This window comes from Halictus rubicundus, chromosome 3 (assembly GCF_050948215.1).
Source record: "Halictus rubicundus isolate RS-2024b chromosome 3, iyHalRubi1_principal, whole genome shotgun sequence".
NCBI lineage: Eukaryota > Metazoa > Arthropoda > Insecta > Hymenoptera > Halictidae > Halictus > Halictus rubicundus.
This window is the reverse complement of record NC_135151.1, coordinates 22464901-22483393: the sequence shown is the minus strand read 5'-3', so window position 1 is coordinate 22483393 and position 18493 is coordinate 22464901. Positions and strand designations below refer to the sequence as shown.

Here is an 18493-nt window from a genome sequence, read left to right as displayed (position 1 = left end):
ACTTTCTGTAAAACTGTAACATTTCTGTAAACTAAAAATGGCGCGGCTAAAAGTGTTAACACAAAATCCAACACTGGGGTCCTTTGCGGACCCCACTCATGCATTTATGGGTTAACAGTAAATCTACCACAGCCGGTCAAAATGACCGTTCCAGATTTTTTACTTTACAATGACTGAAATTGTAAAGATGCTTTCGTGGGAAATGATTAAATAATTCTATTTAGGAGAGCATTTGTTGTAATACGAACCGCACAAAATCCAAATAAATTCAAGCTTGTCATTTTTATAAGACAACGTGTATTAGTCGCTTTTAAGGCTGGGTAGGTGTAGTGTTGATTATTCTTGTGGGGCTGGTTTAACTCTTGTGATAGTTGATCATACTATTGCACCAGGGATTACGCTTCTTCCAGGTTTTGCGGCTAATAAATTCAAGGCTTAAACCATTTGCATCATAAGGAAGTATGGAAGGAGGTCTTTAGCACCAAACGTTTTTTTTTTTATTATATTTAACCCTTTGCACTCGAAGCTATTTTAACTCCAAAAACATTTCTTCCGACCTAGAATATTTCCCTTCTATGTATGTTTGTTTCATGTTATGCATACGAAAATGGTGCGATTTACTCGTACAATACTAAATTGTTCAGTAATTGATTTAACGCAAACAGATTTAATAATGTAACAAATAGTTTGAATAATGATGCAGCAATTTTTAGTGGCGCCTTACAGTCGCCATTCGAGTGCCAATGGTTAATAAATCTCATTCGTCCTGTTTCTGCGTAAAATAAAATATTTTTATTGTTAAGTTAAAGAAATTCAGTTATACTCGTGTTTCTAGTTGACATCGTCAGATTCACGAGTGTTTAATGACAACGTTATCCACATATACATGTGTATATTCTCTTAATTATCTAAAGTTAAAATAGTTCATCTGCTTTTGAATGTTTTCTCTTCATTTACATGTTTACGTGGTTCTCTTCGTGTAAACGTTTGGAAGTCACGAAGGACGGAGAAAGAAAGGGAAAAGTAGAATTGCTTTTTGGTTTCGGGTCCGCTAGACGATTCAATAAAGCTATTTAGCAAGACCCTGTTTCTAGTCAGTCTTCGGAGCAGAGTGAAATGATAGACAATTATCCACAGGTGCAATCGTACATGGTAATTGATGGCAGAATGATTGCAGGAACTGCCACCATAAAATGTTTTTCTGTTGAATTAACTTTCCTCGGTAATTACAAAATTGGGCAAAACATTTAGATCCTCTTAATGTATAGAATTGCGGTAATATATGACATAGATTTCAGTTTAGACTTTACTTGACGATTAAAATTGTCATTCGCTTGTGTTCCCTTTTCTGAAAACTCGTCAGGATCATCTACGGGGTGACCTAAAAGTCACCATTTAAAATTCAAATTTGTTTATGACAGGACAAATACGAATTTTTAAGAAATAAACGGGTCATTCCATGTTAAAATGTTCTGGTGACTTTTGACCCACCCTGTACGATTTCTCCATGTCATAGAATTCCTTCTGCTTCTTCTTGACTGTTAAAAATTAATTTCACGATAATCCACGTATAAAAACGATTGTAAGACATTTCTAAAATTTTGAGAATTCACTGAAAACGATGTCAAGAAACGATGCATAGAAAATGTTAAAATTATACTAATATCGAAGTGAGAGAGAACAATTATCTTCAGGTCATCGCAATAGGTAAAACAAATGAACGCTATAAAAAAAAGTGTTGCTGCAAACTCGATTGAAACACGATGAATATTCTCAATGTTGAACAATTGAATAACTCCGCTGTATTCTGCATTACTTTTGGGTCAGGATTGGCAGAGCCTAACTTATCGGACGCGACGTGTACGGAGAGCTATGCGAAAGCGAATGGGGGAGGAATAAAGATTTTAATAACACGTGAGGCAGGTAGTTAAATTAACTGGAAGGTGCACTAAAACTTGCGACGAGCAAGTTCGCCGGTGTTAGCTATTAAGGTTCCCTTATCTAAAAACTCTTTTAAAAGTGTACTACCAAAAACGACGACACCGCACTCCGCAAGAACCCAGCTCGCTTTAGCGAGTCGAGGAAGATTGTATCTCTCTTCTGTTTATCGACTTCAGTGGGTAGTTACGCGTGCTTCCGATGCAATTTTCCAGTAACAAGGAGGATGTCGATATAGAAAAGAAAATAAGTTTGCTCTTATTTTCCTCGGACTAAACCGTGATACTTCCCCCCCCCCCCCTCCCCCAGTGTATACTCAACACCAAGCTAATCGATCGAGACGGGTTGTTCTTTTTTTTTGTTCTCTTCAGCTGCTCCGAAACCGTTTGAATTTCTTGATAAATATTTAAATTCGCTCTTTTCACCGAACGCATCGCCACCTCCGGCCCGAAAGCTTCGCGGAATTGCGGGAATAGAAATAACGATCGGGCGCGTGCAAAAATTTGCACGTATTAATGGTCACAATGAACGCTATGTAATGAATAGATGCATTAGCCGTATCTCGTTGAATGGCACACGCACCCGACCAACATATTCGAACGCTATTTTGAATAATTCTGTTGCACAATATACGTATACCGTTTCACTTTAAAATATCGATTCATACATAAAGAATATATATCCGACCGAACATCATACAATACGTTATTGATTGAAACGCGGACAATAATAAAACATTTTAATAATTGGCCGGCCGCGATACAACGCAATCGTTGCGCCTCTAAAATTCCCGGTTAATTGCGGTTAAATTAATTACTCGGCCGCGACAAGAAATAAAAGCAAAAGCCGGACACTAATATTTTATTCAACAACCGAATCAGAACGAATACATTTCCATTGAGTCGAATGATTCGCCGAAACTAGACAGAGAAAACCGTCATTTGCGAAACATACGTATTCGTTGAAAACCATTCTAGATTCATTCGACCGGATGCTGCAGTTAAGAAAACTGCACGTGCAATTCGCTTACGGCGTCGTGACAAATTCCTTTCTTGCCAATAATATTGTCACGAGGTACCATTATTTATTTTTCTAAAATCGTAAATAAAAGATTAAAAAAGATCCTGAATATCTATTTTCCAATTATTCGGTCTCTTTCGTCCCAAATTGAAGATTCCTGGTACAAAGGAACGATCTGAGATATGTACATGCATCAGTCAATAAATTTTTATAAAACGCTTTACGAGGCGCGTACCAGCGAAACTCTCGAATAAAATTTTGACGACTCGCAGCATTGATTTCGCAGTCCGAGCCACGCCTTGAAAATTTCGAGAAAGCCGAATAAGTGCAGTTTATTAAAAGCAATCTCTGTGCTCTATGGTTGATTTCCGTGCTCAAAGATTCAACTACCGGAGATCGGCGGGATTGAAGTCTGGGGATGAGCCCGCGTAGAAATGCTCTATCATCTCGTCTCTATTTATGAATAGCGTATGCTTTATGCATGACTGGTAACCCCGATACATCGGTGCCGCTTTATCTTCGCGATTCGGCTCGAAATCGCCGTAGCGCGACGGAGCCATTAAATGAAATTCGCGACCGGAATTATACGAGATCCGTGAAAATCGAATGAACTTTATTCATGTCGATCACTCGCTATATTCTGTTCGATTCAAACGAATTATCTCCAAAATAATTTTTGTCCACTTCCAACACTTATCTCAAGTGAACCTTCCGAGGATCATATTCGTCATTGCATACTTTTCATCAACCAATATACAGGGTCCTCCGTTTTTAAACGGCCAAACGTCAACCAGCTATAGAGGACCCCAAATGAAACAACTTTCACCCCTAACACTTTTTTTGATTCGGTCTTGATTTTTAGATAATTGCAAAAACCCGTCATTTTTTGCGTTCACTTAAGATTAAATATATTAGGACTGCAATTATGTATCTTGATGATTTTTCCTTTCTTTGGTTTAATATAAATAGGGGCATCTTTTTTATTGAGTCAACTTTTTTGTATGACCTTTGGATCTTGGTTTTTTGGGGTCCTCTATAGCTGGTTGACGTTTGGCCGTTTAAAAACGGATGACCCTGTATATTTACCAATATATAAGTAAATAGCGTACTATCGTACAGCGGGTACCATCAGTAAGCTATCTCGTTAGGTATGAAATTATCATAATCATGATACTCCTATTTCCCTAACTACAGAATGAAAGAAAGTGGCTGCAAAAATTATAAGAAATGCAACATCATTTTTTAAGAGAACGGTTGAGATGCGACCCATAGTTTCTTTCACAAAGTTGATCCTTATGACCAGTAGAACACGATGAAACAAAAAAAATTTTTGTTCTTTTGACCTTGATTTTCAAGGCCAAGGTCAATTTTGCGGGGAGTTTTTTATGTGAATTTCCACCAAATCGTAGGTGTAGAATCACGCTATGGTGGCCGTGACATATAATTTTCTGACACCCCGTACAAAACGTACTTTTTAAATTTTTAACATAAGCCCGCATAAAAAAGTTGCAAAATACAACTGTTGGCACTTTCTCTGCAATTTCGACCAATCGTAATTTTACTCAAACATTTTTTTCACGTTATGTAAGCGAACCAACTTGTTCCAACTTCTCAAAAAAATTCAAGTAGTATACCCCAATGTTGACAATGTTATGCGATTTTCAAGAGTGTGCCAACATTAGTTGGAGTCACTGTAAGAAATAAAACATTCTGTAGAAGATGTAAGGAGGCGCCTCGAGTCATATTTTGCTTGACGAACCCTGGATTTCTATAAGAGGGGGATTATATAATAAATTAAGAAATAAAACCTTGAATTTACTTCAAAGTTTGTTTCAGATTTCAAAATATAATAATTGATTACTTGTGGGTGATCCTAGTATTATCTATGAAATAATTTCTGGGTTAAATAGTTTTCATTGATTTTTGGAGTAGGCTCCGAAGGACAATGGTCGAGTTTCGCTGCAGATGGGAGGCAGGAGGGGGAGGTAGGAGTTTCGGCGGCCAGGGGGAAAAGAAGAACCGGACACGGTCTAGCGTTTGACGTCCGCGTGTAAGTAGTCTGGTAAATTACGATCGATATGCGGCCTGGAGGACCGACGTGTCGGCGATCCTCATTTTTCCCCAGCGCTCTAAATAATGAAAGTGAACCGGGCCGCGGGCGCAGGGCACGGCGAGGGTTGGAGGGGGGAGGGGAGGGGACGTGGTCGTTGCGTGGTCATCCTGTTCCTGTCATGCTCGGTTTTCGTTCGCCTCTCTCGGACCGTCTTCGAAAGACAACCGAGCTCGCGTCCCCCCCCCCCCCCCGCCCTGACCGGGCCCGTGTATTGAACTTTCTTCCACCGATTAAATATTTAACGCCCCGGATCGATACCGTTCCGTACGTCCACGGAACGCGAAGCGAGCCGCCATCCGGCTGCTCCGCGAGAGACTCCTCCACTGACCAGTCCGAGAAATTACCAGCCCTCGTACGCAAACACACATCCTGCACCACGTCACTCTCGATCCACTCCGGCCGCCCTTCAACACGACCACTGAAAACATTTCATCCGGACGAAACACACCCCGCCGTCCACCCCTTGCGAAAATATCTGAGACACTTCAACCCCCTCCGCGCAAAAATTCGTTTACCACGGCACGCACGCGGCTCGCAAGGTTGTACGTCACAGACAAAATCGTACCGTCACTGTACGTCACTCTTAACGCTAAACCTACCGACACTTCTACCAATTCGGGGTCAAAATGATCGGTCTTTTTAAGAAAAGTTATTGCTAATATAATTAAACGTAGATCATATTCAATTTATCGCTGAATGAATTAGTAGATGAACGAGTTCCATAAAATAAAGGTACAAATTTATTTTTATATAATGTCAATTGTTTAAGAAATACTGCGATGCTCTCTCCTCGATTTACAAAATTGTACTGTGCCGTCCACCATTGCGGTTTGGATGTATTTGCCATGAAACGTGCGTAACTTGGCCGCTCATTTATTTTGAGTTGCCTATGCCACATTGAGAATAGCATTTCTTTTGTACTGATTGTCTAGGTTTAGAAGAGCTATATAAATACCATATTATCTCGTGCGGTGAAATTCACCGGCCTGCGGTTTCTCATACTCGGACGATTTTAATTGAGAGACATTTTGACCGAAAGTTAATTTTCTTACGATCCCATAACAGCTCCCTTCGCCGCTTTTGCACGCGTTGTACGATTATGGTCGGTGTCTCGGTCGCAAGTATGCGGATCGTTTGTAAATTGATTTATAGTGTTCACTCCGCGATGCTCTTAGGGAGCGAAATTACACGCTTCCGGCCGCGCTTCGAGATGTATCAGCGAGAAAACCAATTTAATATTTATAAAACCGCCCTGCTCGTTGTTATTACCGAAAAACATGGGAACGTGGCTGTGCCGTGGTGGAACGGTCCGCTGACGCTGCCACGCCCGTGCGCATTGACTTGATTGGGTAGTGGCCTTCATTTGCCAACCTCATTATCTTCGTAATTAAACTTCGACGTTAATCTACCTTCGAGAACGCGTGTTAAGAATCTCGAATGTAATGCCTCCCTCTTTGTACGCGCGCGCGGGCGCACTCGCGCGCTCAATTTCTTTTGTTTATCGTCCGTGTCGAAAGCGTTGAAAAACGCTGATTACGTTGTATTTATAGTATGCATCGCGCAGAAGTTCGTCTTCCACGGCGGTTAGCTTCTCAAATCGATACAGCAAAACGCGTAAATGTCAGTGTCCATTGACATCAACCCCTCGAGCGTACGAGGACGATTACCTCCGGCTAGAAAGTCCGTCTCGCCATCCTAACACCTACCACTTTGCGTCCCTTTGCCTTCGCGTAGTCCGGTAAGGCACGGCATGTTATTTTTATGAACGTAATGCACTGTAATTTACAGTCGACGTCGGTGCCTTCCAGGAAAAAGGAGAAAAATTTCTCGCAATTCCGATCACTCGTTTCAGCTACGTTCGAGCCGACGCGACGCGACGCGGCGCAGCGCAAAGCGACGCGGCGCAGCGCAAAGCGACGTGAATAATTTCGCACGCTAATTGCTAGAAAACTCGTGCGCAACACGAAAGAAATCGTTAGCGCGCGGTGCTTTTGTGGGCGAAACAAAAATCAGTTAGTAGTATCGCAGCGAACAACGGTGAAACATAAACGTCCAGAAAACGTGTATACACGCGCGTGCACACAAAGGTCAGGCGAAACAAAAGGATTTTCAGGGACGCAGTTTCATAGTCGAGTGGTGCTCTCTCTCTCTCTCTCTCTCTCTCTCTCTCTTCCGGTGCGCATAGAGCTCTTGAACCGGCTGTGCCCTAGTTCCTTCTGAATGTTTAATTCGAAAAAAAATGTACCACTTAGGACTTGAGGTCCTTTATAAATTTTTATTTGCGTCTCGCACTCTTCCGCGGGACCGTTCTCCTTTTGCGTAAATGTAATAATGTTTCTCTCTCTCTCTCTCTCTCTCTCTCTCTCTCACTCTCTCTCTCTCTCTCTCTCTCTCTCTCTCTGAACAGAGAAATACGCACGGCGCACACACGATGCGAACCGTTTCTTGGAGGTCCCTCCAATTTGCCTGAAACGTTTGACACGCCGTTCCGTCGGATTACTTTAATTAGCGGGGGTTCTGTTTGGTGGAAACGTTTCGGGGAACGCGAAGAATAGGAACATATATTAGGGGGGCCCGTAAGCAATCAATTATTTTGAAATCTAAAACAAACTTTGTAGTAAATTCAAGGTTTTATTTCTTAATTTATTATATAGTCTCCATCATTATCGAGGACAGTTTGCCATCTTTCCCGCAAATTTTCAATCCCTCTCTTATAGAAATACAGGGTTCGTGAAGCAAAAAATGACTGAAGGTGCCTCCTTACATCTTCTACAGAATGTTTTGTTTCTTAAACAAATGCTCCAGAGATTTGAAAAGATGATAGTCAGAGGGAGTAATACGGTGGAAAAATACGAGTTTAAAGCTTTATTTCGATGAGCACGATTAAAGTGCAAAACTGTAAAAATTGTCTTCAATCCCTATTTTCGACAAAATATTCTAATAATATTATGTTTTGTTTATCCTATTCACTTTGTAATTATTAGTACCTAATCTTTACCGTTCAATTGAAAAATAGGTTGTATTATCACGTTTTATGTAAAACTAGCGAGGTGTGTTTACACTTTTGCTCGTCACTCTGCATATGATGATGGTGCAATTTACTCGTAGAATACTGAGATGTTTAGCAACTTAATAAATACAAACAAATTTATTAATGTGAAAAATATTTTCAATAATGATACAGCAATTTTTAGTGGTGCCTCACAGTCACCATTCCAGTGCTAAGGGTTAATTACGACAACATAAGTAACAGTAGGGTTAAGGTCTTACCGTTAAAGGATCAAAGAAACAGCACCAGTGTGAATGTTAAATAACGGTACTAATATTTTATTTTCAATACTGAAGTTTCAAGGTCCCATCTCTCAGGGATCTAATAATGGATCTAAGGTTTCACTTCGATCACACAGTTCACATTAGAGAACGAAAGATGCGTACACCGAGTGGACCGTTGCTTGCGTCGGGCAGGATAAACAAATGTCGCATTAGTTAAATACTTTCGCCGAATGAAGTGCGAGAGGATGGTTCTGGAGTTGGCCTAACGTGCGTAGAGGTGAACGACGAAGTTGATGCCGTGGCCCCTCTGGCTCGTGAACTTGAGCGTGACGTTGTTGTATCCAGGTCCACCCCTGAGCAGGCTGACATAACCGCCGGTGCCGTTGGTGTTCTGATCAAGTGCTTGCACCATAGTGATCCGTTCCCATCTGCTGGTGTTGAACGTCCTCTGTATAGACTGCACTTGCATCCAGGCGCTATACTTGACGACGCTCTGCCTGAGGACGAGCCTGTCGCCAGGCGATCTGTATCCAACGACAAAGTTATGCGACTTGTTCGTGCCATTTCTGGCGTAGTTGTGGTATTGCGGCACCGAAGAGACTTCGCCGATGATCACAGCGATCGCCGCTATTGCCAAGCAGACGAGCAGCTTCTGAGAAGACATGACGAACTTTTCTCTTCTCTGTAACTTGTACGAACTTTGAAATCACGCTTCGCTTGCTTATTGAGTTATGATACGACACCTGCCGCCACTGTCCCTTATATACTCCGCGCGCGGCGCTCTTATCAGCTCGCTTATCGTGATGTGTTTGTCGCAATCCATTCGGTTGTGGAAAGATTTATTCTGGAAACGCACGCTTCAAGATGAAGACATCGGCTGCCTTGAGTACGAGATTACGTATCGATCGATTATCGTTCCAGATAGATCGTTTCATCGATGTCTAAGGTTCGCAGAACAAGCGGCTAATTGAAATGTTCTCGTTTGCTAATTGCAGGTGTCGATCGGATACGCGAGTAACGGGAAAAATGGCGAACCAAGATTAAGAAGAACTCCTGAACGAGTGAGTTTCTGTGGACCTTTTCTGTGGACTAGAGATGCCCTCTTTTTCAATAGTTCTGAACACAGCCGTTGTAATTGCTGACAATACAACTGAGCAGTAACTGTTTCTCCAGGTTTCAACAACTCAAAGTGAATCATGCCACGACAGTCCCACCAAATGCACAGTAACACCTTTCCAAGTGATAAGCTAGGTTTAGGGGTTGATATTGCGGTTTGATTTGCGGAAAGCCATTGCTTGGAACGCTTTATGTTATCAGAAAGAATCCATTTTTCATCCCCGGTAACGATTCTGCTAAGAAATGGATCTCTACGAAATCTGGATAGCAATCAAGTGCAAATTGATCGACGAATATTATTGTTGGTCTCAGACAATTGATGCGATACCCATATCCTTTTCCCATTTCGTGTAGGTGCCTTTTTATAGTTGACCATGTGGACCCAAGGCTTCCCGATAATTCTTGTATACTTAATTTTGGATCAGCTTCCACTAGAGACTATAGGGTGTCATTATCAAATTCAACTGGTCGTCCACTTCGAGGCCATGTCGGAGAGATCATAATCACCGGCAGCAAACCTTCTGAACTGACGTTGACACTTGTTGACCTTCAATACATCTCCATAAACATCGGAAATTTTCTTTGTTGTTACATTAAATCCCGCATGAAAATGAAAAAGTATGCAACGACGAATATGATCCTCGGAAGGTACGGACGCCGCCATTTTATTACAGGGTTGTAAAACAAAATTTTAGAATATTTTGAACAAAGGCTGCTTTACCGAAAACTGTAAAAGAATACGTGTTTCCTGTTCAACGATCGGTACAGAACTAAAGGCAAAACGAATTCTTTAATTAAATTTAATTTAATTTAACTTTAATTACGAATTATTAAAATTATTATTATTATTATTATATATCGTTTATTTTAAAGTGGTCGCATTGACAGCTAGGTCATTAGCGACCACATCGATTACAATTGAATATAAAAGAGAAGGTTACAATTAATATTTACATTGTGGTGGGTTACAGCAGAAAACAAATTTATAACATTTTATATATATCAATCGATTTAAAAAACAAAAGGACGTTTCCAATATTGTTCTCGTTTAAATTTGTCATGAGGTCATTTTCGATGGAAAATCTGGATCGTTGTGAAGAGAATTTAGGACATTCGAGTAGGATATGTTGGATGTTGTTGGACACGGCTCAAGTTGTACATTCCGGTGGGCTTTGTTCAGTTATCAGGAATTCGTGGGTATATCTTGAGTGACCTGTTCGGATGCGGGTAGCTGCGACCTGATCTTTCCTAGAAAGTTGTGTGTGAGAAATGCACGTGCATTTACAAGCGGCACAGATGGCCCCTCGACTATCTAGCATATTTTTCCGAACAGGCCTTCCCTTTTTTCCGCCGTTTGCTAAATGACTACGGAAAAGGAGGCCATAAAATGGTAAACGAAGGCCCCGAACGGACAGAGTGGGTCCTAATACATGTGCAGGCCATCCGTGCAATTGGCACTACCCTTGGCCTGCGCCAGTCGAGGGGGCCATAAATTAAGAGGCCCATTTTAGGGTACCGTAAACGCGCTGCTCCGGGAGTCGTACTTTTTAGAAGTGCACTAAAACGACTTGAGGGAGTGACTTTCTCCTCCACGGATCAAGAAGACCCTCCTCCCCCAAGTCGTCTAGCGAATAGGGATGATTTTTCCCCCGTTAGCGGATACCTCCGCCCAGTCAATTTTTGTATAAATAGAGCTGACCCCGCAGCAGAAAGTTAGGATTCAAGCATTCGGACTGTAGAAGTATTTTCGGTGTGGCGAGATTTTTAGTGCTCAAGTATACGCGACACGCTGACATCGACGGTTGTAATTTCGGTCCGGATATAATTAATAAAGTCTTGTTTCTTGTCTATTCGGAATCCTCGACTGTTTTGTGAAGTGTCCTTTCTTTACTCTCACCGTTCCTTTAATAAAAACAACATTGTGAATCGGTTAGGGTTTCGTAGACATTGGTCTTAATTTTATGTCGTTTGGTTTGGGCGCCGTTAGTCCAATTTGAATTCCAAAAATTTATCATGGCTCTCTTAATATAGGATTTTGCGTCAGGAAGGCTGGTTTTACGGTTATCGTCACAGGTTATTGTTTTGCAATACCTGCCTGCTTAGCAATTCTACTTTCGGATTTGGTTTTAGAATGACGAAGCGTATAAGAATCGCCCAACGGGTATTGCAAAACTCGAAAAACGTTTGATTTTGTTGGACAGCGTAATTGATTGCTTATGGGTCTCCCTAATATTTGTGGCTGCGCCGCGCTTCGAATTATCATCGGTATCGTCGAAGCGAGCCGGGAATTAACGACGGGGCAAGCGTACATATACTTAACAGATTTTTTCTTTTTCTTTTTTTGCCATAAGGGGTTCTTTGAAAATCGATGTACACAGCTCGTCGGGAACTGCACTCTCAGCTCTCCTACGGACGAGCCTTTAACTTCATCAGCTTTTACAGTAGGTACGTTCCGAGTCGCGTCGAACGATCAAACAGAAAACGCAAGTCAGTTGGTCAATCCATTAAAACCATTTCATTGGAGATTTGCTGCGTAATGTCTATAACTCGGCTGACTTGCATTACAACCGGGTGATATTTTAGGTAGCGTGCGCCGCCACCGCCAGCCCGATCGTTTATTCCTTTTCTTTCCGTTTTCGCTCGCCGGGGCGTGTTCCCGTGCATCCTGGCCGCCTACGAAGTAGCAAAAGACTGGAGGAAAAGGGAAAAACGGTTACTCGAATTCACGGGCTGTGCTCCACTTTTAATTCGGGTCTCAAACGAGCACAGGGAGGTGTTTCCATTCTTCCCAAAGCGTGCTCCTCTCGTTAATACTGTGTTCACGCGAACCACACCCCCTTACTTCCCCCCGGTAACCGGAGGAACTTGTCGCGTTGTTTGACAAGCGTCTAGTTTAAAACGCGGGAATCGTAACTACGGCTTTCCGTTTAAAATTGCCCGATAATGGCCGCTGCGGTTTCGGATTGACGGCCAGTTCTTTTGTAAGAGCGCCAGAGTACGCTCGTGCAAACACGCTTTCATTCGTTCGTTCGTTCGTTCGTTCGTGTGTTCATTCGTCGCGTCGCGTCGGTTCGCGCGTTCGCTCGTTCTCGCCGAATCCTGTCATCGCATTGTCTGTCCGGCGTTGTTTCGCCTGCGCGTTTGCTCGTCAGTTTTGCAACTTTACAAGCAATAACCAAAAGCGTACCCGGTTTACTGACGCGCGCCGACGCTGCCTGCACTTTCACACCGAGAACCGAGAACTCTGTGCCCAAGGGTTACTTCAACTTCCGAGCTTCATCATTCACCCCGCTTCCCTCATTCACGCTGAATAGGTAAGCTTAATGACGGCCCCGCGAGATTTCACCGACGCGGTTACAGAATTAACAAACGCCCTCTATACATTTGGGGCCGGTGTCTTGACGCGACGTTGCAAATTATTGGCCAGGTCTCTTAACTGAAATTCTTGCATCAGGTTTAATAATTTGCTCTCGGTGAAGTTGCCTTTAGTTTTTCGCAGGACGGTGAACAATGCATAATTCGCGAGCGATTTGCACCAAGCGGTATTACAACGGCCCGTCGACCTTTCAGCGAAGAGAATCCTGCAGTCTGGCGACGCGTATCGGCCGCCTCTATCTAATGGAGTTGGCAAGAAAGTAATTTCGGTATTTTTAGGTGAAATAAAATCTAATTTTTTTACCAAAGCAATGAACTTTAATCAATAAAATATTTTCCACCTTGTTCTATGATCTTTTGCCATCTTTCTGGTAGCTTCATAATTCCGCGCTCATAAAACTTCTGATCCTTTTCGGTGAAAAACTGATCCAAGTGCGATTTCGGACCATCATCATTAGTGAAAGTTTTACCATTCAAAGAGTTTTGTAAACTTTGGAATAAATGATAATCTGATGGTGCAATGTCAGGGCTGTATGGTGAATGTGACATCACTTCCCAACCAAGCTCCAATAACTTTTCACGTGTTACCAAAGATGTGTGTGGCCTAGCGTTATCATGGTGGAACACGATTCCTTTGCGATTTGCCAATTCTGGCCGTTTTTCTTTGATTGCTGTGTCCAGTTTTGTTAGTTGTCGAGAATAAACATCTGAATTGATGGTTTGGTTCCTTGGGAGAAGCTCAAAATACACAATACCTTTGTAATCCCACCAAACCGACAACATGATCTTCTTTTGGTGCAATTCAGCTTTCGGTGTGGTTTGGGCTGATTCATCACGCTTGGGCCATGATCGTTTTCGAGTTGTGTTATTGCAAACAACCCATTTCTCATCACCAGGGATGATTCGCTTCGGAAAAGGGTCGATTTCATTTCGTTTGAGACGCATATCGCATATGTTGATGCGTTGCGTTAAGTGAATTTCTTTCAATTCGTGCGGAACCCAAATATCGAGCTTCTTAACGATTCCGAGACTTTTTAAACGATATTCTATAGTTGTATGCGAGACATTTAACCTGTCTGCAATCTCTCGGACAGTTATACGACGATCCGATTCAATGATGGCTTTCATTTGGTCATCATCAACTTCAGATGGTCGACCAGAACGTTGGTCGCCTTTAACTGAGAAATTTCTAGAACGGAACTTTTTAAACCAATTCTGGCACGTGCGTTCTGTTAAGCAATCCACACCATAAACTTCACATATATCTTTGTGAGCCTCGGCAGCTTTTTTACCTCTACGGAAATAAAAAAGCAATACGTGCCTACAATGTTCGTTTTCGCACTCCATGTTCAAATTGACACGGAACTAACAATTTTAATCAAAATTACGTGTAACTTGCTTCAAAGGTAACCTAAAAGATGCAGTTATAAAATGTCAGAAAGAAAACAGATGCAACGTTAACAGAAGTCAATCAAACAAAACATAAAGCCATCTATTAGCGAAAACCGAAATTACTTTCCTGCCAACCTAATACGTTCGCCGTGGTGTAATACATATGTCTTAGGTGTTCGCCCGTGGAAGAAATTCGGAATTTATCGAGATTCCACGGAAGATCCAATGACCCGTATTGAATGCGACATACGTAGCGGTGGCCGTGCGCATCCGAGAACTTTTGCCGGCTGCCAACTGATTGTCGGTCGATATCGGTGCAAAAAAGATCAGCGTGGAGCCGAGAATAGATCGTGTAATGCCGCCAACGCACGTAGAGCATAGGCTCGTCGTCTATACACCCCCGGGCGTCAAGCTAAAACTTTCACGGAGAGTTCCCTAGAAGAACTACCCTATTTCCGTTCGGTTGTCGTGGAAAATAGTAGCCTGGCTATTTTTACGCGTAACGCGGCGCAACTATTAGAAACTTTCATTATTTGTGTATAGCATCGCGGACGCTGACACCGATTATTTTAAACACAGCCTTTGCCTCGCACCGCGGAAAAAAGAATGCGGTGACGGCATAGCACCCGCGTAGTTGCGCTCGCGCGCGCGCCTCGCGACTGCGTAACGTTTAACACACATACACACCGCGTAGGAAGTTTTGAACGTTTGCGGATTAGACTCTCGCAGCAAACCTATTTGATGTGACAGATCGCACACAAAACAGAACTCTCGCGCGCGGGCTTCCGTCTGGTGTGTTTGCCGATAGGACCCGCCTTAACTAATAGCCCGGGCGCAACTTCGCAAATGGAATTCTACACCGCTCGGTATTTAAACTAATTAACAAGTCCGCGGCTGTTTATGGGGATGGATATTTACCGACCCCCCGGGACACACCCCGCGCCCGTCATTAAAGAACAATCCGCGGAGGGAAGAAGAAAACTGTATTTCCCTCCGGAACGAGGCCGGGCCGGGCCGGGTCGGGCCGAGTCGGGCCGCGTTTTCAGAAGGCAAGGAGAACTGCGGACAAACTAGGTACTCGAGGAGCTCGTGGCGCCGCTAGTGGAACGGAGATAGAATAAGTAGGTTAACGAAATGGTCGTTCGCAAGCTTGAGATACCACCACCAATTTCAGTGGCCCTCAACTCAATTCGAAGTTTCGCCGCGCGCCGGCTCGGATCCCCATGGTAGAATGCACCGGCGAAGCGACAACAATTTTCCAGTCGGTTGTTCCTCTCCGTGCCGCCACGCATGCATGCACAAAATGCACTTTGTACGTAAGCCTCGGAAACAGAAGATCTCGACCTCTTAGGGGCCGGGGATACGAGCCCGGATTCCGCTTACCGACACCCGGGCCAACGGAAACCGAAGAAAAGAATTATCCGAATCCATCCGGGCAACCTGATCCGCTTGATTAGAAACGCTAATATAATCCCTCGCCGGCTTCCGGTAAGCACCTCGTGCCTCTGCTATTGTTGCATCGTTGTTCATACCACCCGGGGCGACTTTACTCAACCCTTTGCCCGTTAGTAGTTGCTTAGCAGTCCTGTAAGGATCAATTGTTGACTCTAGAACCACCGAACCCTCGACGATGTAAATTCCTTTGCAATAATAACAAGGTTTAATTTATTCGGATCTCGTACGAGCTTTATGACAACCGTGCACTGGAATAGAGAAGCGTACCGAACAACTTCTCGAGAAAATGTTTTTATGACTTTACGAATTATCGCAAAAGGAACAAATCTGAAATCCGCCATTTTGATAACATTTAGTGAAACATTGTTGAACCTTGTTTTAAATATAGAGAAGTCGTTAAAGAATTATCCGAACGCACCCGGGAAAGCCAATCCGCTTGATTAGAAAGACTAATGAACCCTCCGTTGGCGTTTAAGTATTAACCCGTGCATGTCGAGAAACGATTAATTCAGTACATAATTTAATTTAGATATTCCCAAGAGAACCTCAGCGCAACAGAAAAGTTTTCACGGCGATATATAAATTAAGAATAAACTAACAATTTTTCGACATGCATGGGTTAATAATTTTTTTTTAAAGACAAAAATATAAGGTTCAAAATTGACCTCCAAATCTTCCGAACGCCTCCACTTACAAAGAGGTCATGTACACCGAATGACGTTCACCTCGATACCACGTGACATCTATAGAAATAATTTCTTGTACAACGCATAATTTAGAAATTATTCGAGGCGATCAGGCGAAGTGCCTCACCCGGTTCCAAGGTTTTATTAGCTTCAATAATTATATAGATAGAGAAGACGAAACAAAAATTAATAGATTTGAATCGGATGGAAGGTCTAGGTACTGGGCTTCATCCGAAAATAGTAATCAAGCGAGTAGCATAAAACAAACTATGAAGTTCGGGGGTGGCTCAATTATGTGTTGGGGTTGTTTTACTCGTAAGGGTGTTGGTCCCTTAGTTCGGATAGAAGGTATCATGCGCAAAGAGCATTATTTATATATTTTGCAAAATAATTACCTTCTGTTGTTAATTCTATTGAATTTGCTGAAGATGAAGTAGTATTACAACAAGACGGTGACCCTAAGCATGCTGCAAAGATAGTAAAAACCTGACTAGGAAATCAAAAGTTTTCTGTGATGAAGTGGCCAGCACAAAGTCCAGATATGAACCCAATCGAAAATTTGCGGTCAACTGTGACAATCCACCTTCAGGTGTTCATGAATTGTGGAAAAGGACAGAACAAGAATGGTACAAAATTGAGCCGGAAATGATTAAAAATTTAATAGATAGTATGTCACGCAGGCTAGAAGCAGTACAAACAAGTAAAGGAAAATGGAGAAAATACGAATTTAAAGTTTTATTTCGACGAGCACAATTAAAGTGCAAAACTGTAAAAATTGTCTTCAATCCCTATTTTCGATAAATATTCTAATAATATTATGTTTTGTTTATCCTATTCACTTTGTGATTATCAGTACCTAATCTTTACCGTTCAATTGAAAAATAGGTTGTATTATCACGCTTTATGTAAAACTAGCGAACTGTGTTTACACTTTTGCTCGTCACTCTGCATATGAAAATGGTGCAACTTACTCGTAGAATACTGAGATGTTTAGCAACTTAATAAATACAAACAAATTTATTAATGTGAAAAATATTTTCAATAATGACACAGCAATTTTTAGTGGTGCCTTACAGTCACCATTCCAGTGCTAAGGGTTAATCACGACAACATAAGTAACAGTAGGGTTAAGGTCTTACCGTTAAAGGATCAAAGAAACAACGCCAGTGTGAATGTTAAATAACGATACTTGTATTTTATTTTCAATACTGAAGTTTCAAGGTCGCATCACTCAGGGATCAAGAAAGGCAACACCAGTGTAAATATTAAATAATGGTTTTATTTCGATGGCACAGTTCACATTAGAAAGATGCGTACACCGAGTGGACCGTTGCTTGCGTCGGGCAGGATAAATAAGTGTCGCATTGATTAAATACTTTCGAAGTACCAGAGGATGATTCTGAAGTTGGCTTAACGTGCGTACAGCTCAACGATGAAGTTGATGCCGTGGCCCCTCTGGCTCTTGAACTTGAGCACGACGTTGTTGTATCCGGGTCCACCGCCGAGCAGGCTGGCATAAGCGCCGTTGCCGTTGGTTTTCTGATCGAGTGCTTTCACCATAGTGATCCGTTCCCATTGGCTGGTATTGAACGACTTCTGTATAGACTGCACTTGCAACCATGCGCTTTTCTTGATGACGCTCTGCCTGAGGACCAGCCTGTCGCCACCCTGTCTGTATCCAATGACCAAGTTATGCGACTTGTTCGTGCCATTGCTGGCGTAGTTGTTGTATTGCGGCACCGAAGTGACTTCGCCGATGATCACAGCGATCACCGCTATTGCCAAGCAGACGAGCACCTTCTGAGAAGACATGGCGAACTTTTCTCTTCTCTGTAACTTGTACGAACTTTGAAATCACGCTTCGCTTGCTTATTGAGTTATGATACGACACCTGCCGCCACTGTCCCTTATATACTCCGCGAGCGGCGGTGTTATCAGCTCGCTTATCGCGATGTGTTTGTGACAATTCATCCGGTTGTGGAAAGATTTATTCTGGGAACACGTGCTTCAAAATGAAGACGTCCGCTGCCTTGAGTACGGGATGACATATCGATCGATTATCGTTCCAGATAGATCGTTTCACCGAACCATCGATGTCTGAGGTTCGCGGAACCAGCGGCCAATT

The 18493-nt window shown here is 42.5% G+C and overlaps 1 protein-coding gene and 1 pseudogene across 1 annotated transcript; both read right to left on the bottom strand.

Moving 5' to 3' along the window:
- Positions 1 to 8371: 8371 nt before the first annotated feature.
- On the bottom strand, positions 8372 to 9113 carry LOC143352969 (putative salivary secreted peptide pseudogene; annotated as a pseudogene).
- An 8428-nt stretch (positions 9114 to 17541) lies between these two features.
- On the bottom strand, positions 17542 to 18280 carry LOC143352968 (putative salivary secreted peptide). Its single transcript, XM_076786031.1, has one exon. The coding sequence runs from the start codon at positions 18178 to 18180 to the stop codon at positions 17779 to 17781; it is 402 nt and encodes a 133-aa protein (XP_076642146.1). The 5' UTR covers positions 18181 to 18280; the 3' UTR covers positions 17542 to 17778.
- Positions 18281 to 18493: the final 213 nt, after the last annotated feature.

Excerpts from the sequence above, each read along its gene's own strand:
- LOC143352968 (XM_076786031.1), bottom strand. The coding sequence starts at position 18,180 with ATGTCTTCTCAGAAGGTGCTCGTCTGCTTGGCAATAGCGGTGATCGCT.